The 20382-nt window shown below is 44.4% G+C and overlaps 3 protein-coding genes across 6 annotated transcripts; all 3 read left to right on the forward strand.

The window, feature by feature from the left end:
* The first annotated feature begins 2789 nt into the window (after positions 1 to 2789).
* Positions 2790 to 3966, forward strand: LOC146322541 (trace amine-associated receptor 13c-like). Of its 4 annotated transcripts, none has more exons than XM_084724538.1 (2): positions 2790 to 2986; positions 3150 to 3966. In XM_084724538.1, exons 1-2 carry the CDS (start codon positions 2823 to 2825, stop codon positions 3964 to 3966), a joined length of 981 nt encoding a protein of 326 aa, XP_084580664.1. In that variant the 5' UTR covers positions 2790 to 2822. The 4 variants fall into 4 exon arrangements, with proteins under 4 accessions (XP_084580664.1, XP_084580666.1, XP_084580665.1 ...); XM_084724540.1 differs by having other exon boundaries at positions 2817 to 2880; positions 3140 to 3966; XM_084724539.1 differs by having other exon boundaries at positions 2839 to 2960.
* A 10370-nt stretch (positions 3967 to 14336) lies between these two features.
* On the forward strand, positions 14337 to 15477 carry LOC146322542 (trace amine-associated receptor 13c-like). The gene is made up of 2 exons (XM_084725421.1): positions 14337 to 14512; positions 14661 to 15477. The coding sequence occupies exons 1-2, from the start codon at positions 14337 to 14339 to the stop codon at positions 15475 to 15477; spliced, it is 993 nt and encodes a 330-aa protein (XP_084581547.1).
* A 3438-nt stretch (positions 15478 to 18915) lies between these two features.
* LOC146322543 (trace amine-associated receptor 4-like) lies at positions 18916 to 20067 on the forward strand. The gene is made up of 2 exons (XM_084725422.1): positions 18916 to 19088; positions 19251 to 20067. The coding sequence occupies exons 1-2, from the start codon at positions 18916 to 18918 to the stop codon at positions 20065 to 20067; spliced, it is 990 nt and encodes a 329-aa protein (XP_084581548.1).
* Positions 20068 to 20382: the final 315 nt, after the last annotated feature.

Below are 20382 nucleotides of genomic sequence, written 5' to 3' on the forward strand. Positions count from 1 at the left end.
GGGCTCTTCCACTTTGGTGATGACTCCAATCTTCTCCATGCTCTCCAGTTCTCTCTTAACTTTGGGCAGTAGTGGGAGGGGAACCCGTCGCAGTGTCTTTAGGGAGTATGGCACTGCATCGGGTTTCAGTTTGATGGTGTATGGCTGCTGCATTAAACCAAGACCACTGCACAACTTTGGGTATTTAGTTTTAATTGTCTCTATGTCGATGCTGTCGACTCGAGCTACCAGCCCTAGCTGTTTGCTAGCTGTTCTGCTGAGTAGAGCTGAGTGCAGACCTCTGATCACATACACATCCTCTTGAATTACTTTTTCATTTTTGTCCAGCGTTACCTTTGTGGACCCCAGCACATCTAGCGGGGTACGTCCTGGTCCCAGCAGGAGTTTTCTTGCTTTCTCGAGCATGGGCTTGTCATGTTTGAACACCGTGTTGAACACACAGTCTGGGATAACAGTCACATCTGCACCAGTGTCAATCTTGAACGTGACCTTTCTGTCCTTTAACTTTAAATCCACCATCCATGGATCTCCGTCTGCTGCTATTGTGCCAAGAAATATGCTATTATCCTCTTCCTGCACCTCGTGCACTGCTTTGGATGATGCACACACTCATTTGTAATGTCCTTTTTTTCCACATGAATGACACATTACATCATTAGCAGGACACTATGCTTTGGGATGTGACTTTTCCCACATTTGAAACATTTAGACATTTAAACATTTAGTCTGCTATTCTCTCTGTTGTTCTCCGTGCGCCCTTGGCTAAGCTTGTCTCTGTGGTTAAAGTTCTTTTTCTTTAACTGTTTGCCTTTACTCACCACTCTGTCCACTGAGCAGGTGTCTCTTTTGCTCATTGTATCTCCACGTAGGTTACTCTGCTGACGTTTAACTGCTTCACTCTGTCTGGCCATCCCAATCGCTTTCTCCAGCGTGACATCTTTATCCAGCTGCATGCGCTCTGAGAGATGCAGGTCTGCGAGTCCTACTACCAGCCTGTCTCGGATTAGCTCATCATGCAGTGCTCCATAGTTGCAATGTTCGGCCAGCGTGTACAAAGCAGTCACAAACGAGTTCACAGTTTCGTTGTCTCCTTGTTTTCTCATATTAAAACGTGCTCTTTCATATATCACGTTTTTCTTGACGATGAAGAAGCCATGAAATCCATCTCTTACCGTGGCGTATTAATGTTGCTGTGCGTCGGACAGGTGTAATCCTCTCAGTACATCATCCGTGTCATCTCCCATACAGTAGACCAGAGTGTTTACCTGGTTCTCCTCTGAGGTGGTGTGGAGATTACTTGCTTGCCGAAAGCGTTCGAACCTCCTGATCCATTTCTCCCATTCGTGGGGTTTGGTGAAGTCAAACGGCTCCGGTGGCTGGATGCTGAACGTAGCACTCGGCCTGGAAATGGGGCCTCCTCCCCCCACGGCGGCGGCTGCTGCTGCTGCTCCTTCCATTAGCAGTGTGTGTCGCTAGCCCGCTAGCGCCTGCACGTTGACTTTTCTCAGGACCAAACTTCTTTCCAACGCAGGTAAACTTCACTGGAACACACTGTCCCACTTCTGACACCATGTCGGATTATCGTAGTGCTTGTGGGAAATCAAGACGACCGTGTGTCTTTCTTAACTTTATATTTATTGCCAGCAACATAGCATGACTTCTAACATTGTGCAGCCTCTTGCATGACACTATCTTGAACTTCTCCCGTACGCCCCCTAACCACACCATGTACGTAATGAAACACATACACTTGAACCATTACACCACATGCCTCAGACTTAAAAAGACGTCACTGGACAGCGAGCTTCTATTGCCTATCATCTAAACTTGAAGCTGTTGGCTGAGTGCCTTCAGCTGCACATCCCCATGTGTGCTGCCAAGGACCCTGTGACCTTTGCTGAGTGCCAGACCCCTGGACCATTTTAGGTGAAGGTCACATCCAGGGCCACAGCAGTCATCATTGAGTGGGTGGGTAATTATTTTGTAGTGTTGATGTTATGTTTTTTTGTAATATTTTAACTTTTTGTTAATGTCATCTATAGTTGTATAAATATATGCAGCACAAGTAGTAACAGGCTCTGTCTTCATGAGGAACCATAAAACAACTTGGTTTATCTGCATGCTTCATGCTTATTTGTCAGTTCTGTCTGATTCAGTTGAGTATAGAGCTATGCTGTGCTGGGGTCAGGGCATCTGGAAAAATGTATCTGCAGTTGGTATCTACTCACTGAAGTGAAAGGTGGTAATGGCTGAAGAAATAGCACTGAACTTAAATGTTCATATTTTCAAACTTCCATGAATCATGTTCTCTATTGGACAATTGTTTGTGTTTGTTGCCATTGCAAATGAATTTGAAACTAGCCTAACATGCTTTTTTAAAATTAATCTTGTGGCAGGTGATATTCATGAATACAATATGTTGGGGCCTTTAGCTGACAGCAGAGTATGAGTGGATATTTGTGCACTGGGAGCTCAGTGCAAGCTTAGTAATAGAGTACAGTAAATGGGATTTTTACCAGCTGCACCATTTAAAGACTAAAGCGAGACTGTACTCCCATACAGAACAACATTTACAGCTTTAAAACAGCCACCTTTTACTTACAGCAGAAGTCCAAAGGTGGACACAAACGAATGTCACCAACTTTGAGGAAGATGAGTACAAAGGGCATAGTGTTTAAATCTCTGTGGAGAAAAACAGAGCAGCAGAGGTGAGGAGGGAGGATGGGCAGGGATGATGAAGAAAAATCAGTTGTATCACAGGAAGTTCTGGTCAAAACACTGACAGAGCTCAGCAGATTCTCCTCTGTGTGGTGATAGACACCATGGAGGGAACTGAACTCTGTTTTCCACAGCTCCTCAACACCTCCTGCACAAAGCTAATGCGTCCTCACTCTGAGACCATGCTGACTTACATTCTGCTGTCCTCCCTCTCTCTACTCACTGCAGCTCTTAACCTGCTGGTCATCATCTCTATATCCCACTTCAAGTAGCCATTCATTAATTTATGAATCTGGTAGACAGTGATAAAATGTATTGTTTGATCATAAACTGAGAGATTATTGTATTACAGTCTTTATGCATTTTATATTTGCTTTTGTGTGAATAAGTAATATATATAATGATAAATATCTTGCTATTCCTCTTCCCAGGCAGCTCCACACCCCAACCAACCTCCTCCTCCTCTCTCTGGCTGTTTCAGATTTCTTCATGGGCATCCTTGTGGTTTTCCAAGTTATTCTCATAGATGGCTGCTGGTTTCTTGGTGACCTCATGTGTGCTCTGTATCAGTATCTAGACTACATTGTTGCCTCTGCCTCAGTAGGAACATTGGTGCTCATATCAATTGACCGCTATGTGGCTATTTGTCATCCTCTGCATTACTCCACCAAAATCACACAAAAAAGAGTTGAAGTCTGCGTTTGTCTGTGTTGGATATGTTCTGTTATCTTTCAAAGTTTCGTTCTGAGTGATATCCTTATACACCCAGGAAGCTATAACTCCTGCATTGGAGAGTGTCTATATTTCATTAACTACATTGCTGGACTTGTAGATCTTACTTTTTCCTTCATTGTTCCCATTACTGTTATTGTTGTTTTGTATATGAGAGTATTTGTGGTGGCTGTGTCTCAGGCTCGTGCCATGCGGTCTCATGTTGCAGCAGTCACACTCCAGCAATCAGTGAAAGTAACTGCTAAAAAATCTGAAGTGAAAGCAGCCAGGACTCTTGGCGTTGTTATAGTTGTGTTTCTAATATGTCTTCTTCCATATTATTGTGTCGCTCTTACAGGCCAAGATAACTTGTTTAATTCTTCAACTGCCACATTTGTAGTAGTCTTGTATAATTTAAACTCCTGTCTAAACCCTGTGATCTATGCCTTTTTCTATCCATGGTTTAGAAAATCTGTTAAAGTCATTGTTACACTTAAAATACTGCAGCCTAACTCCTGTGAGGCCAACATACTGTAGAGAGATGACACATTTGTGCCTGAAATTACGTCCTCACCATGGAAAGAAAACGGTAATTGGTCATGGTGATGAATAATTCAAAAACAAATGTAAAAGTCTGAGAAAGGGTTCCTGCTGTATAAATCATTTTATAAATGTATATTTACGTGTACATTAAAATACAGTATCTGTAAGAATGACCTTCATTTTCAGTTCAACAGTGAAAATGTGGCTATTTTTCATCCTCTGCATTACTCCACCAAAATCACACAAAAAAGAGTTGAAGTCTGTGTTTGTCTGTGTTGGATATGTTTTGTAATCTTTCAAAGTTTCATTCTGAGTGACATCCTGAAACAACCAGGTAGGTATAACTCCTGCATTGAAGAGTGTATTTTTCCTGTTAAATACATTGCTGGACTTCTAAGTCTCACTTCTTTCTTCGTTGTTCCCATTACTGTTATTGTTGTTTTGTATATGAGAGTTTTTGTGGTGGCTGTGTCTCAGGCTTATGCCATGCGGTCTCATGTTACAGCAGTCACACTCCAGCAATCAAAAAATCTGAAATGAAAGCAGCCAGGACTCTTGGTGTTGTTGTGGTTGTGTTTCTAATATGTCTCCTTCCATATTATTGTGTCGCTCTTACAGGCCAAGATAACTTGCTCAGTGGTTCATCTGCCATGTTTGTAATAGTCTTATATTATTTTAACTCCTGTCTAAACCCTGTGATCTATGCCTTTTTCTATCCATGGTTTAGGAAATCTTTTAAACTCATTGTTACATTTCAAATATTGCAGCCTGACTCCTGTGAAACCAACATACAGTAGAAAGACTATGCATGGTTCCTGAAAATAGGCCCTCATCATGAACGGAAAACTGTAATTTGCCATAGTGATGAATAATAGAATAACAGATGTAAAAGTCTGGATAAGGGTTCCTGCTATATAACATTGTATATGAAGATCACACGTGTGAATTTACATTTATGTTACAATACGATATCTATAAGAATGACAGTTATTTTCAATACAACAGTAAAGCAGTTTAGGATTTGTTCACTTTCATGTCTTTTCTACAGATCACTACCTCTAGGAATGACTGTACAGTCTGTAAGTATTAGGATTGATGCATATTTATTGTACTGGTTGTGTACTTAAGAGTCAGTATGATTTGTCTGAGCTGTTCCTAAACAGGATGTCTAATAATAGTAGTTTTATACTAATATATTAATAATAGTGTGGGAAACATCCCAAGCACAGCAAACAGCACGGCAAAACAATGAGATAAAATAAGGAAATCCGAGCAGAGGGCAGGGTCTCTGCAGATACAGCGACCCACACTCGGTTATTGTAGGTCATAAGTGATGACTGAAAATGTTGCAGATAACACTTTTAAGCGCAGTGAATTTGAAAATAAACCACAAGTTTAAAGTCCACACTTCTAGTGGTATTTCAAAGATGTTTATATAAACCTTAGAAGTACAAAAATAATGATAATGATGTATTACTTTGCACACTTTTATTTCAATACAAGCAGGGTTTTTTTCCACTGCAGTATCACTCCATGTGCACAACTTCACCCACTGTCATATGAATGAAGATTGAAAGTCATTTATTCATACACAGAAGAGGGGGTCTCACTCAGCAGTGTATCATTTAATAAACTTTGACCAAATCATGTCTGGCAGTAGGCTGCACAAAATGTTTTTCCCCTTCTGACTTTCATCGGTGTGACCAGATAGCTGAAAATGTTATGTACAGTCTACTACTAGACATGATCAAATAAATGTTATTTAAAAGATGTATTCCTGAATACAGCCTTGTGTGGAAATTGGAAGAGCTCAAGGATAGCGACAATTTCTCACGTTTCACACTGAGCGAGTGTGTCTTTTTATTTTTTACAAAACAGCGTTTCTTTAAGCAGTCACGTGGCTCCCCAAGTTAGCGGTTGCTTAGCGACATCAAAACTAACAACACAGCGGTCCTTAAAGGGACTGCGATTGCTCTGACAAGTTGCCAAATGACCATGAACACTGAACATTAACTTCTCTTCTCTATGAACTCTCTGACAGGTATATGATATAACATTGTATTCCCACGTTTGCAGTTAGTGGTGAATTATGTCTATAGAAGTCTCTACACACGTCCCCCCAGAATTCAACACAACAAAAATGAACAAACTAAAGTCCACGGTTGGGGGGGCGAATCCGACGGCCGCAACGGCTACGCTGGACAGGGGAGTGAGGCAACGCATCCCCAGGGGGTGGGCGTGGAGGTATACTGGAATCAGGTGGCGGGGGAGGTAAGGGGGAGGGGCCAGAAGGGAGAGGGCCAGGGGACAAGTGTCTGTTAGGGGGCCGACCCCGCTTCGGCAGTTGAGCCACTTCAACCGGCCTGACCAAGTCCAAGTGAGCTGGTTTAAGGCGGTCCACCGAGACCCGCTCAGGTTTACCCCCCATGTCAATGACAAAATGTTTCTGTCCCGCCTCCAAAACCCGGAAGGGGCCTTCATACGGAGAGCGCAAAGGTCCCTTCTGTCCATCAACACGAATGAACACATAACCAGCTGACAGGAGACTTTTGGGCATGTGAGAGCCTGGAATGCCATGGCAGGAAGTGGGCAGAGGGGCAAAAAGTCTGGCATTGTCCAAGAGGGTGGAACGCTGCACTGTGGCTGACCAAGGAGCAGAAGCGGTCGGTACAAAATCCCCAGGCTCCCGCAAAGGCTGACCATAAACCAACTCCGCAGAGGAAGACTGGAGATCCTCCTTAGGCGCTGTCCTGATGCCCAGCATGATCCACGGGAGCTTGTCGATCCAGTTGTTGTCCTTTAAAGTGGCACGGAGGGCTGCCTTCATTGACCTGTGGAAACGTAGCAAAGGCCGTTGCCTTGTGGGTGATAAGCAGTGGTGCGATGCAACTTCACCCCTAAGCTGTCTGCCACCGCTGTCCAAAGCTCAGAAGTGAACTGCACGCCGCGATCCGAGGAGATATCTGAAGGGGTGCCAAAACGTGTGCCACGTCGACTGCCGTAATGGACGACAGCGGGGCGACCTCCACCCAACGTGTGCTGCGGTCGACCATAGTCAAAAGGTGAGTGTACCCCCGTCAAGGGGACAGGGGGCCAACCAGGTCGAAGTTAACATGATCGGGCACGTGAAAATGTTCCAAAGGGGCCTTGGTGTGGCGGTGCACCTTGGCCCGCTGGCACTCCACGCAGGCGCTAGCCCAACCTCTCACATCCTTTTTCAGGCCGTGCCACACGAACTTGGCTGCTACCAGTCTTTGAGAGGCCTTGGTCCCTGGGTGAGAAAGTCCATGGACAGCATCGAAAACTGGGCGCCGCCAGCTCAAGGGGACCACAGGCCGAGGGGTGCCTGTGGAGACGTCACAAAGCAAAGTGGTGCTGGAGCGGTCAAACACCACGTCCCTCAGCTGCAAACCCGTAGTGGACGACCGGCACTGTTGCACTGTAGCTTCGGTAGCCTGGTCCTTCGCCATTCTGCTGTAGTCGAGACCCAGGTGGACCGCTCCAGCAATGGCCCGGGAGAGGCAGTCAGCCACACGGTTGTCCTTCCCTGCCACGTGCTGAATGTCTGTAGTGAACTCGGACACATAGGTGAGCTGACGTTGCTGTCGGGCGGACCATGGCTCTGCGACTTTGGACATGGCGAAGGTCAGAGGTTTGTGGTCGACGTAAACCGTAAACCGGCGGCCTTCCAGCATGTGCCGAAAATGGCGGATAGCGAGGTACATTCCAAGCAGCTCACGGTCGAAGGTGCTGTACTTCTGCTCAGGGGGGCGTAACTGCCTGCTGAAAAAAGCGAGAGGCTGTCAGGTATCGTCCACCCACTGTTCAAACACCGCCCCCACCGCGTAGTCGGAAGCATCTGTGGTCAGTGCTACAGGGGCAGAAGAGAAGGGATGTGCAAGCATGGTAGCCTGTGCCAAAGCTGCTTTAGTGTCCATGAAAGCCCTGACCCTGCCTTCAGTCCAGTCTACAGAGTGCTTGGGCTTTCTGCCCTTTAGGGCCTCATAAAGAGGCCGCATAGTGCGGGCTGCTCTTGGGATGAAACGCTGATAAAAGTTCACCATGCCAAGAAATTCCTGCAGGGACCTCACGGTGACTGGGCGTGGGAACGCTGCGACGGCTTCCACCTTAGATGGGAGAGGAACTGCTCCCACCTCCCTGACCCTGTGCCCTAAGAAGTCTATGGTGGAGAGACCAAACTGGCACTTCACCGGGTTGATGATAAGCCCGTGTTGACTGAGCCGTTGAAAAAGGGTTTGAAGGTGTGCCAGGTGTTCGGCCGTGGAGGAACTTGCCACCAGGATGTCGTCAAGGTATACAAAAACGAAGTCCATCAGACGTTGGAAGGTTTGAGCAGCATTTTTAAGTCCAAAAGGCATGCGCAGAAACTCAAACAATCCAAAAGGTGTGATCACTGCTGTCTTGAGGATGTCAGGGGGGTGAACGGGCACCTGATGGTAGCCCCTGACAAGGTCAACCTTGGAGAAAATCACCTCGCCAGCCAGGTGAGCTGAGAAATCCTGGATGTGTGGCACAGGGTAGCGGTCGGGCGTCGTAGCGTCGTTGAGCCGTTGATAGTCCCCACGAGGGCGGCAGCCGCCACCAGATTTGGGGACCATGTTGCACCAACCTCCATGTTGTCGAACTCCGCCTTGGCCACAGCCAGCTTGGCCAGGTCCAGGCGCCGTGTGCGGGCGTAGACAGACGGGCCTGTGGTGGCGATGTGGTGCTCCACCCCATGTTTGGCAGTCGTCGAGGTGAAGGTGGGCTGTGTGAGTGCAGGGAATTCAGCCAGCAGGTGGTGGAAAACGTCTGGGGGGGGGGAGTATGCTGGAGAGGCGGATGCCGTCAGATGGGCCAAGTGTGCACGCGTACGAACAAACAGTGGCAGCATCGATCAAACTGTGATTTTTCATGTCCACTAAAAGTCCATGAGCACACAAAAAATCCGCCCCCAAAAGAGGTACAGCGACTCGTGCTGTAACAAAGTTCCAACCAAAATGCTGCCCGCCGAAGCACAGTTCAACGTACCTCATGCCGTACGTGCGAATGGGGCTCCCGTTAGCAGCTGTCAAAGGAGGGCCGTGGCTGTTCGCCACCATGTCAATCTGCGATGCAGGTAGGACGCTGCGCTGTGCTCCCGTGTCGCAGAGGAAACGCCGTCCGGAGATGGAGTCGCAGATGAAAAGCAGCCTTCCAACGTTACCGACGCTCATGGCCACTAATGAGCGCCGGCCCTGGCGTTTCCCGGCCCGCCGAACGTGCACGGTGAGCGGCATTTCTTAGCCTTGGGTCCAAACTTGGCGTGGTAAAAACATAATCCAGTAGCTGGCTGCCGTTGAGGGGCTGCCGCTGCGACGAGTGCGAAATCCTCGGAGGCACCAGCGGCGGCCACGGGGAGGAGAACCGCTGCACAGTGCTGCTGGCTGGCCAGGAAAAATTTATCAGCCTCTGCAAGTTGCCAAATGACCATGAACACTGAACATTAACTTCTCTTCTCTATGAACTCTCTGACAGGTATATGATATAACATTGTATTCCCACATTTGCAGTTAGTGGTGAATTATGTCTATAGAAGTCTCTACACTTGCTTCTTTATATTGGAAGCTATATACATGTCAGATAATGCACCAGGTGGACCCACAGATGGAAGTCATTTGTTGAGGGTAAATGAAGGGCAATAACAGACAAGTGCCCCCTTGCAGCTATTAGATCTGCTGGTCATCATAACGACAGAGTCTGAAACTAACCCAACATGCTTCTGTAATTCATACTGAAGCAGTGTTTTCATGTAAATACAATATAATTAAGCTTCAGCTGACTGCAGAATTAACACTGGATAACAGTGGGTATTAGTTTCCCCAGCAGTATAAATGTATAATAAACATATGTGTAACAACAATAATAATAATAACAATAATAATAATAATAATAATAATAAATACCTGCTGAATTATAATGCGGTAAAGTGTGGGCCTGGTGTATTTGTGGTGAAGGCTCAAACCATCATGATATGTACACTGAGGAGTGATTGTGTAGTCAGCTCTTATCATTCAACTGCATAGAAAGACATACAAAACTCTGTCTAATGAAGCTCAGCGTAAGTTCAATCAGGAAGACCTTCTATTACGCTGTCTTCATTCACAACTTTCCTTTCCTCCTTCTCAATCTTCCTATTCCCTCTAATCAGCTGTTTGTAGGCGTTCACCTTCGGCTTTACTATCCAATCAGATTTTGCCATGGTCATGGTAGCCAGTGAATTTGCTGCTGCTAAACTTCAAATCGCGTCTGTCTGTGCTCCACCAATTGTTATTCAGTCAGTCGTGCAAATGGCTTATGTCTTACTCACCGTTTGTTGCTGTTTGCTGCTCCTCAAGTCGATGTCAGACCACAACCCTGATCCCCTCGAGGGGCCTAGCTCCGGCGTATTTCCCTCTTTATCTTCTGATGGCCGGCGTAGGAGCGTTCGCCTGTCTCGTGGCAGTTTTCCTCCAGAGGAGACTGCGGTCCTCTTGTCCCAGCTTCGAGATCATGGCATTTCTCCTGCACCGGGCCTTCCCGTCTCCCAACTTCGCGAATTGGCCCGAACAAGTGTGCCGTGATTCTTCTGAGAACTCAATCACCGGGCAAGACTCAGCTGTCCCAGTTGACTCCCCTGCCGCGCCTGTTCGAGGCCATAAAAGGACCAGGAAATCAGTTCATCCTCAGCCGAAGAGAAGCAAGGCCGCCAATGCATCTGGATATCCCGCTCCTTCCTTTTCTCCATCCCAGGCGCCGTGGACAGCTCCCTGGTCTCCAACCTGCAATCTATAGCCGACTCTATTCACACCATTGACGCATGCCTCCAAGCGCTAGAGACCTCCTCTGTCCCTGCTTCTTCTTCAGCGACTCTTTCCATCTCACAGGCCTCCATGCTTCAGTCACATCCCAAAGACATTAATTTAGTCAGCCTTATTTTGCCATCCCTTGAGTGCGATAAAGCCATTGCTACGGGAGAAAACATCGCTGCTGAATTTAAGTCTGCTGATCCCCGGCTAAACAAAGATTTATCCATTGGGCAATTTTTAGCGGCCTTTGGAATTTCTTGTGATGTTGTCTGTGCAGTCTACCCAGAGAGGAGGCAGGAACTCGATGCATATTTGGGCTTAATTGGCGACCTCCATTTCAAGTATGGGAAGAACATTTTCTATTCCTATCATAAAGCCTTTGCTAGTAAAGCTGCGCTTTATATCACAGTTCAATCTACGCCTAGACTGGTCTGTTTTAGACTCAGAAATTCTGGTTATGATCGCTGGAGGCTCTCCTGTTATTTCCTGCAATTCCTGCGGACATTCTGGTCACGCCACCTCCCTGTGCCCCACTGTGCCATTTTGAACCCCCTATGTGCCTTCTGCGCAACCGACGCAGCCTGCCACTGACAGGAGAGGTTGTCAGCAGGTGCAGAGATGTGCAACCACGGTCCGTCTGCCCAACGTGCTTCCCTACTCTACAGAACCGTCCCCGACCAGACAATCAACCTGGTTCAAAAACATTCTAAGCACCCATCCATCTACTCCAATAAATGTTCATGCATTAGCAGCAGAACTATTCACCCTAACCCTCACCCCGATTCTGTGTTTGTGAATCACCTTCTCACAGGCCTTTCCCAAGGGTTTCGGACCGGGGTCCTCTCTCCAAAGAATCTCCAGTCAGCAGTTAAAGAACCAGGGGTAGTTTCTCAGTTGTTAGATAAAGAGGTTAACAAAGGCTACATTATCGGCCCTTTTCAGTCCTCCCCATTCACCGTATTTCGCACAAGCCCTGTTGGCATAGCCACAAGGAAATACTCAAGGAAGAAAAGATTAATATTCGACCTGTCCACACCTCGCTCCGGCCCTGTCGCTAGCGTCAACAGCCTGATCCCATCTGAGCCATTCTCTCTTCACTACACCACTGTCGATAATGCCATCAAATTAATTAAGGTGTCGGGGCAAGGTGCTTGGCTTTCTAAAGCAGATATTACTGACGTGTTTAAAATAGCCCCCATTCATCCGTCCCAGTGGAATCTCTTTGGCATCAGGTGGGATTCCAAATATTATTTTGCTGTGCGTCTCCCCTTCAGCTGCAGAAGCAGCCCAAACATATTTAACCTAGTGTCGGGGGCTCTTTGCTGGAATTTGTTAAACAGGGTCAGAGTCCCCTCCGTCCTTCATTTACTGGCCACATGCCTAGAGTTCCTTAGCATCATACTGGACTCTGTTGATATGAAGGCGTCCCTCCCTCTAGAGAAACTGCAGCACATACACAATATTGCAAAATCCTTCTGCGCTGCTGGAAACATCACTAAACAGTAGTTACTCTCCCTCCTTGGCCATCTCAACTTCGCCATGCACATCATTCCTCAGGGGCGTTCCTTCATTTATCGGCTCCTGGACAGGGCGTCCTCCGTGACAAACCTGCGCGATTTAATCCAGTTAGATGAAGGTTGCTGCTCCGACTTGCGTTTTTGGTCTTTCCCGCTCGATCACTGGAATGGCATTACTTTTTTCTGTGATGAGCTCGTGCATTCATCTGATTCTTTTTCACATCTTTGTTTTTCACAGATGCGGCTCCATTGGTAGGTTTCAGGGGTTTTTTTCAAGGCAAGTGGTTTGCAAGCCACTGGCCTCCCTCCTTTGCCAGCCATGATGCTTCCTCTGCGCTGTACGAGATTTATCCCATAGCAGGTTTGGGGCCCGCACTGGAAGCGCAAACGCATCCAAGTGCTGTGTGACAATCAAGCAGTTGTCGGCATCATAAAGAAAGGGCGCTCCTCTTCTCATGAAAGGCATGATCTCTTTAGAAGTATCACGTGGTCTTCTATCACCTACAACTTTATTATCACTGCCCGTCATGTGCCCGGTCATTCTAACATCATAGCTGACGCTCTCTCCCGTTTCAATTTTCAGATTTTCTGATGACTTTGCCCAGATGCCCAGTTGCCTCAGACTGAAAAAGACGTCACTTGTCAGTGAGCTTCTATTGCCTATCATCAAAACTTGAAGCTGTTGGCTGAGTGCCTTCAGCTGCCCATCCCCATGTGTACTGCCAAGGACCCTGGACCATTTTTGGTGAAGGTCACATCTTGGGCCATAGCAGTCATCATTGAGTGGGTGGGTGGGTAATTATTTTGCAGTGTTGGTGTTATGTTTTTTTGTAATATTTTAACTTTTTGTCAATGTCATCTATAGTTGTATGGCACCAGTGTTTGGAGTAACGCGTTACTGTAACGCCGTTATTTTTTGCAGTAACTAGTAATCTAATGCATTTTTTAAAATTCAGTTACTCAGTTAACGTTACTAAATGATGCGTTACTCCGTTATTTTACGTTATTTTTTGTGTAGTCTCGGCTAGAGACTGAGCTGCAGCCAGAGCCGTGTAGTCCTGAATCTTCCTGTGTGTGTGTATGTGTGTGTGTGTGTGTGTGTGGCAGCGGGAAGATGGGAGAAGACACACCATGTGGGCGTGTCTGTTTACAAGACTGGTATCATCATGGCGTCAAGTTTCATGGAGATATTCTTACTACTTGACCTTTGTCGAGTTACTTGTTTTCAGTAACTTGCACAACACTGTGTGGCACTAAATATATGCAGCACAAGTAGTAACAGGCTCTGTCTTCATGAGGAACCATAAAACAACTTGGTTTATCTGCATGCTTCATGCTTATTTGTCAGTTCTGTCTGATTCAGTTGAGTATAGAGCTATGCTGTGCTGGGGTCAGGGCATCTGGAAAAATGTATTTGCAGTTGGTATCTACTCACTGAAGTAAAGTGAAAAGTGTTAATGGCTGAAGACATAGCACTGAACTTAAATGTTCATATTTTCAAACTTCCATGAAACATGTTCTCTATTGGACAATTGTTTGTGTTTGTTGCCATTGCAACTGAATTTGAAACTAGGCTAACATGCTTTTTTAAAATTAATCTTGTGGCAGTGATATTCATGAATACAATATGTTGGGCCTTTAGCTGACAGCAGAGTATGAGTGGATATTTGTGCACTAGGAGCTCAGTGCAAGCTTAGTAATAGAGTACAGTAAATGGGATTTTTACCAGCTGCAACATTTAAAGACTAAAGCGAGACTGTACTCCCATACAGAACAACATTTACAGCTTTAAACCAGCCACCTTTTACTTACAGCAGAAGTCCAAAGGTGGACACAAACCAAAATCACCAACTTTGAGGAAGATGAGTACAAAGGGCATAGTGTTTAAATCTCTGTGGAGAAAAACAGAGCAGCAGAGGTGAGGAGGGAGGATGGGCAGGGATGATGAAGATAAATCAGTTGTATCACAGGAAGTTCTGGTCAAAACACTGCCAGAGCTCAGCAGATTCTCCTCTGTGTGATGATGGAGACCCTGGAGGGAACTGAGCTCTGCTTTCCAAAACTCCTCAACACCTCCTGCACAAAGCTAATGCGTCCTTACTCTGAGACCATGCTGACTTACATTCTGCTGTCCTCCCTCTCTCTACTCACTGCAGCTCTTAACCTGGTGGTCATCATCTCTATCTCCCACTTCAAGTAGCCATTCATTCATTTATGAAACTGATAGCAAAAAAAGTATTGTCTGATCATAAACAGGATATTGTGTTGCAGTTTTTTTCTCTATTTGCTTTTATATGAATGAGCAACATAGATAATGATAATATCGTCCTTGTCTTCTTCCCAGGCAGCTCCACACCCCCACCAACTTCCTCCTTCTCTCTCTGGCTGTTTCAGATTTCTTCGTGGGCCTCCTCATGATTTTTCAAGTTATACTCACAGATGGCTGCTGGTTTCTTGGTGACCTCATGTGTGCTCTGTATCAGTATCTAGACTACATTATTGCTTCTGCCTCAGTAGGAACATTGGTGCTCATATCAATTGACCGCTATATGGCCATTTGTCATCCTCTGCATTACTCCACCAAAATCACACAAAAAAGAGTTGAAGTCTGTGTTTGTCTGTGTTGGATATGTTCTGTAATCTTTCAAAGTTTCGTTCTGAGTGATATCCTTATACACCCAGGCAGCTATAACACCTGCATTGGAGAGTGTATATTTTTTATTAACTACATAGCTGGAGTTGTAGATCTTACATTTTCCTTCATTGTTCCCATTACTGTTATTGTTGTTTTGTATATGAGAGTATTTGTGGTGGCTGTGTCTCAGGCTCGTGCCATGCGGTCTCATGTTGCAGCAGTCACACTCCAGCAATCAGTGAAAGTAAGTGCTAAAAAATCTGAAATGAAAGCAGCCAGGACTCTTGGTGTTGTTGTGGTTGTGTTTCTAATATGTCTCCTTCCATATTATTGTGTTGCTCTTACAGGCCAAGATAACTTGCTCAGTGGTTCATCTGCCATGTTTGTAATAGTCTTATATTATTTTAACTCCTGTCTAAACCCTGTGATCTATGCCTTTTTCTATCCGTGGTTTAGGAAATCTTTTAAACTCATTGTTACATTTCAAATATTGCAGCCTGACTCCTGTGATGCCAACATACAGTAGAAAGACTATGCATGGTTCCTGAAAATAGGCCCTCATCATGAACAGAAACTGTAATTGGCCATAGTGATGAATAATAGAATAACAGATGTAAAAGTCTGGATAAGGGTTCCTGCTATATAAACATTGTATATGAAGATCACACGTGTGAATTTACATTTATGTTACAATACGATATCTATAAGAATGACAGTTATTTTCAATACAACAGTAACGCAGTTTAGGATTTGTTCACTTTCATGTCTTTTCTACAGATCACTACCTCTAGGAATGACTGTACAGTCTGTAAGTATTAGGATTGATGCATATTTCTTGTACTGGTTGTGTACTTAAGAGTCAGTATGATTTGTCTGAGCTGTTCCTAAACAGGATGTCTAATAATAGTAGTTTTATACTAATATATTAATAATAGTGGGAAACATCCCAAACACAGCAAACAGCACGGCAAGACAATGAGATAAAATAAGGAAATCCGAGCAGAGGGCAGGGTCTCTGCAGCTACAGCGATTCACACCCGGTTATTGTAGGTCATAAGTGATGACTGAAAATGTTGCAGATAACATCTTTAAGCACAGTGAATTTGAAAAAAAAACAAAAGTTTAAAGTGCCCACTTCTAGTGGTATTTCAAAGATGTTTATATAAACCTTAGAAGTACAAAAATAATGATAATGATGTATTACTTTGCACATTTTCATTTCAATGCAAGCAGGGGTTTTTTTCCCACTGCAGTATCACTCCATGTGCACAACTTCACCCACTGTCATATGAATGAAGATTGAAAGTCATTTATTCATACACAGAAGAGGGGGTCTCACTCAGCAGTGTATCATTTAATAAACTTTGACCAAATCATGTCTGGCAGTAGGCTGCACAAAATGTTTTTCCCCTTCTGACTTTCATCAGTGTGACCAGATAGCTGAAAATGTTTTGTACAGTCTACTACTAGACATGATCAAATAAATGTTATTTAAAAGATGTATTCCTGAATACAGCTTTGCTTCTTTATATGAGAAGCTATATACATGTCAGATAATGCACCAGGTGGCCCCACAGATGGAAGTCATTTGTTGAGGGTAAATGAAGGCCAATAACAGACAAGTGCCCCCTTGCAGCTATTAGATCTGCTGGTTATCATATCAGAGATATGTTGGATTTTTGCAATCTCTGCAACTGTCATTAATATGCAATTTGCAGTAGCATTGACATCACTGTAAATGTCACTTGTCAGGAAGTAATGTAAGTCTCTGGACCCCTTGCAATTTTTGTATAGGGCTGGGATTTGTGTTGAAGATGCTATTGTCACGTTATGAGTTTTCATCTGCAGTTAAGATGATCCAGTCACATATTTTAGCTAAAAGAAAACTGGTTAATTATTGTAATCTTGATGTTATTTTTGAAAAGCTGAATTTCCGGGGGGAGGGGGGTTGTAGGTCTCAGAGGATGAGGGTAAATGGCTTCCTGTCAGAACAGTGCTCCTGCCCTGGTTCTCCTCCGAGTTGTGTCGTGACCCTGTTGCAGTACATTTGACCCCAGTAGAAGGATAGGCACATCCTGAAAATTGCTGTTGACACACTTACAATCAACCTCCTACATCAAGATCAATCTCAGCATGAGCCAGTGGTTGATGAGCTCGTCAGATGGCGTAACAAGGCTTTCCTCTCATTAAATACCTCAAAGACCAAGGACATGTACATTGATTTTAGAAGGAGGGTATCCCACCCATAATCTCAGACTGTTATCAAACGAACTGGCACTGGATTCGATGAACAGTACAAATATCTTGGAACAATCTAATGACTTGAAATGTTAATTCTGGTACAGTCTGCAAGAAGGGTCAAGAACATTCGTATTATCTCAGAAAACTAAATGTTTTTCATGTAGACAGGAAAATAATGTCCTTGTTTTATAAGTCATTCTTTAACTCTGTCGTCACCTCCTCTATGATTCTGTGGTATGGTAACCTGAGCATCAGGGATAAAAATCACCTGAGCCATATCATTAAGGTGGCTGGCAGGGTGACAGGTGTCCCATAGATCTCCTTGCCAGAATTTTTTGACTAGCAAGTACTTCGTAAGGCCAGGTTCATGTTAGACTACAAAAATCACCCACTCCATCATAAGTTTGTGACTCCTCCCTCTGGCTGTAGATTTAGAGTACTCCAGAACAACTAAAAACTCCTTTGCCCCTTGTGCAACAACCTTGTTAAATTTGCATATGTAATTTGCCATGTTATTGAGTGCTGTGTTTTTTATTGTATTCTGTATATAAGATGTGCAGAAGTCATGTCTCTTTTCCTTTTTTCTGTCTATACTTTGGTTGTTGGTATGTGCTGTTTTTATTTGTGCAGTTTTTCTTCATCTTGTGCCCAGAATGCAAATCAAGTTTCCCACTTTGGATAATAAAATTTGTCATAAGTCTGCTGAGCTGTAATAATCTCCTGCCCCTGGTGAGCTGCAGCAGTCAACTGTTCCCATGCTGCTGCTGTTCCTGGTTCCTGTGCTGCAGCTGTCTGCGAGCTTGCACTGCAGTTGTCACCCGTTCCTGACCTGCAGCAATCTATTGCTCCTGAGCTGCATCAGTCACCTGTACCTGTTGAGCTGCAGCAGTCTTCAGTTGCTGAGGCCAGACCAGCCCTGTCGCTGCACTCCAACACTGTTGCAAACCACCTCCTCATCTTCCATGCCAGGTTCTGTGTTCTGCACCCCAAGGGAGGGCTTTCCATTCCTATTCTCTGGCTTTGTCACCCACTTCCAGTGGGGACAAACCTTAGCTCCCAAAACTCTACAACAGTTTAACATTTGCTATCGGCCTCCAGAGAAATGTTGTCTTCACCACTGGCCTCTGGAATGGTTCCACTTTTGTGGAAAGCCTCAAGAGTTTCCAAATTAATTTAAATAACTTGTCTTTTGAAATTTTGTTGGGTTTTTTTCACACACACAAAAAAAAATGCACTGAAGAAAACTTCCAAATTCTAGGAGACTCTCAATTAGCTGAGCAAACCCACTAGCAGGAGACACCATGATTTAAATCAAGAGCTAAATCTCAACAACACCCTAAATTTCCCCAGAAATGTTTCACTGAAACACAAAGACAAAAGTCATGTGCTCTGGATGGGATTTTTACCTGCTAAGTAATCAAAGTATAAAATTTATATGGGCGAGACTGTACTTCCACAAATAGCAACATTTACAGCTTTAGCTCAGCCAAGTGTGACCAGGGACATACAGCAGATGGGAAAAGGTGGACATAAACCAAAGTCGTCAACACTGAGGAAAATGAGTACAAAAGGCATAGTGTTTTAATCTCTATGGAGAGATAAGGAGCAGCAGAGGTGAGGAGGAAGGAGGGGAGAGCAGGGATGATAGAGATAAATCAGCTGTATGACTAGAAGCCTTGGTCAAAACGCTGCCAGAGCTCAACAGCTTTTCCTCGCTCCAGCAATGGAGACTTTGGAGGGAACTGAACTCTGCTTTCCACAACTCCCCAATGCCTCCTGTGCAAAGCCGATACGGCCTCACTTGGAGACCATGCTGATTTACATTCTCCTGTCTTCAATCGCTCTGATCACTACAGCTCTTAACCTGCTGGTCATCATCTCCATCTCCCACTTTAAGTAGCCAAATATTTCATTAATTTCTGAAACTGCTAGATAGTTAGTGTCTGGTTGTAAACTGTGAGAAACAGAGGGATTTGTCCAAGTAATGTTACTATGTTTAAAATTTTGCACTGAATTTATTTGAATGATAATTAATAACATTGTTGGTCTTCTTCTCAGGCAGCTCCACACCCCTACCAACCTTCTCCTCCTCTCTCTGGCTGTCTCAGATTTCTTCGTTGGCCTCCTCATGATCTTTCCTATTAATTTCATAGATGGCTGCTGGTTCCTTGGTGACCTCATGTGTACTGTGTATCATTATCTAGCCTACATTATTGCCTCTGCCTCAGTAGGAACATTGGTCCTCATATCAATTGACCGCTATGTGGCCATTTGTCATCCTCTGCATTACTCCACCAAAATCACACAGAAAAGAGTCGAAGTCTGTATTTGTCTGTGTTGGATATGTTCTGTAGTCTTTCAAACTTTCATTCTGAGTGATATCCTGAAACAACCAGGCAGGTATAACACCTGCGTTGGAGAGTGTATACTTTTTATTAACTACATTGCTGGACTTGTAGATCTTACATTTTCCTTCATTGTTCCCATTACTGTTATTGTTGTTTTGTATATGAGAGTTTTTGTGGTGGCTGTGTCTCAGGCTCGTGCCATGCGGTCTCATGTCACAACAATCACACTCCAGCAATCAGTGAAAGTGAGTGCTAAAAAATCTGAAATGAAAGCAGCCAGGACTCTTGGTGTACTCATGGTTGTGTTTCTAATATGTCTCCTTCCATATTATTGTATTGCTCTTACAGGCCAAGATAACTTACTCAGTGCTTCATCTGCCACCTTGGTTATATGCTTGTACTATTTTAACTCCTGTCTAAACCCTGTGATCTATGCCTTTTTCTATCCATGGTTTAGGAAATCTTTTAAACTCATTGTTACATTTCAAATATTGCAGCCTGACTCCTGTGATGCCAACATACAGTAGAAAGAATATGCATGGTTCCTGAAAATAGGCCCTCATCATGAACAGAAAACTGTAATTTGCCATAGTGATGAATAATAGAATAACAGATGTAAAAGTCTGGATAAGGGTTCCTGCTATATAAACGTTGTATATGAATATCACATGTGTGAATTTACATTTATGTTACAATACGAAATCTGTTCATCATTACACTTCAAATACTGCAGCCTGACTCCTGTGAGACCAACATACTGTAGAGAGATTATGCATGGTGCCTGAAATTAGACCCTCAGCATGAATAGAAAACTGTACTTGATTAATAATTGAATAAGAGAT

The sequence above is a fragment of the Lutjanus erythropterus genome, chromosome 8, assembly GCF_056507025.1.
Source record: "Lutjanus erythropterus isolate fLutEry1 chromosome 8, fLutEry1.hap2, whole genome shotgun sequence".
NCBI lineage: Eukaryota > Metazoa > Chordata > Actinopteri > Lutjaniformes > Lutjanidae > Lutjanus > Lutjanus erythropterus.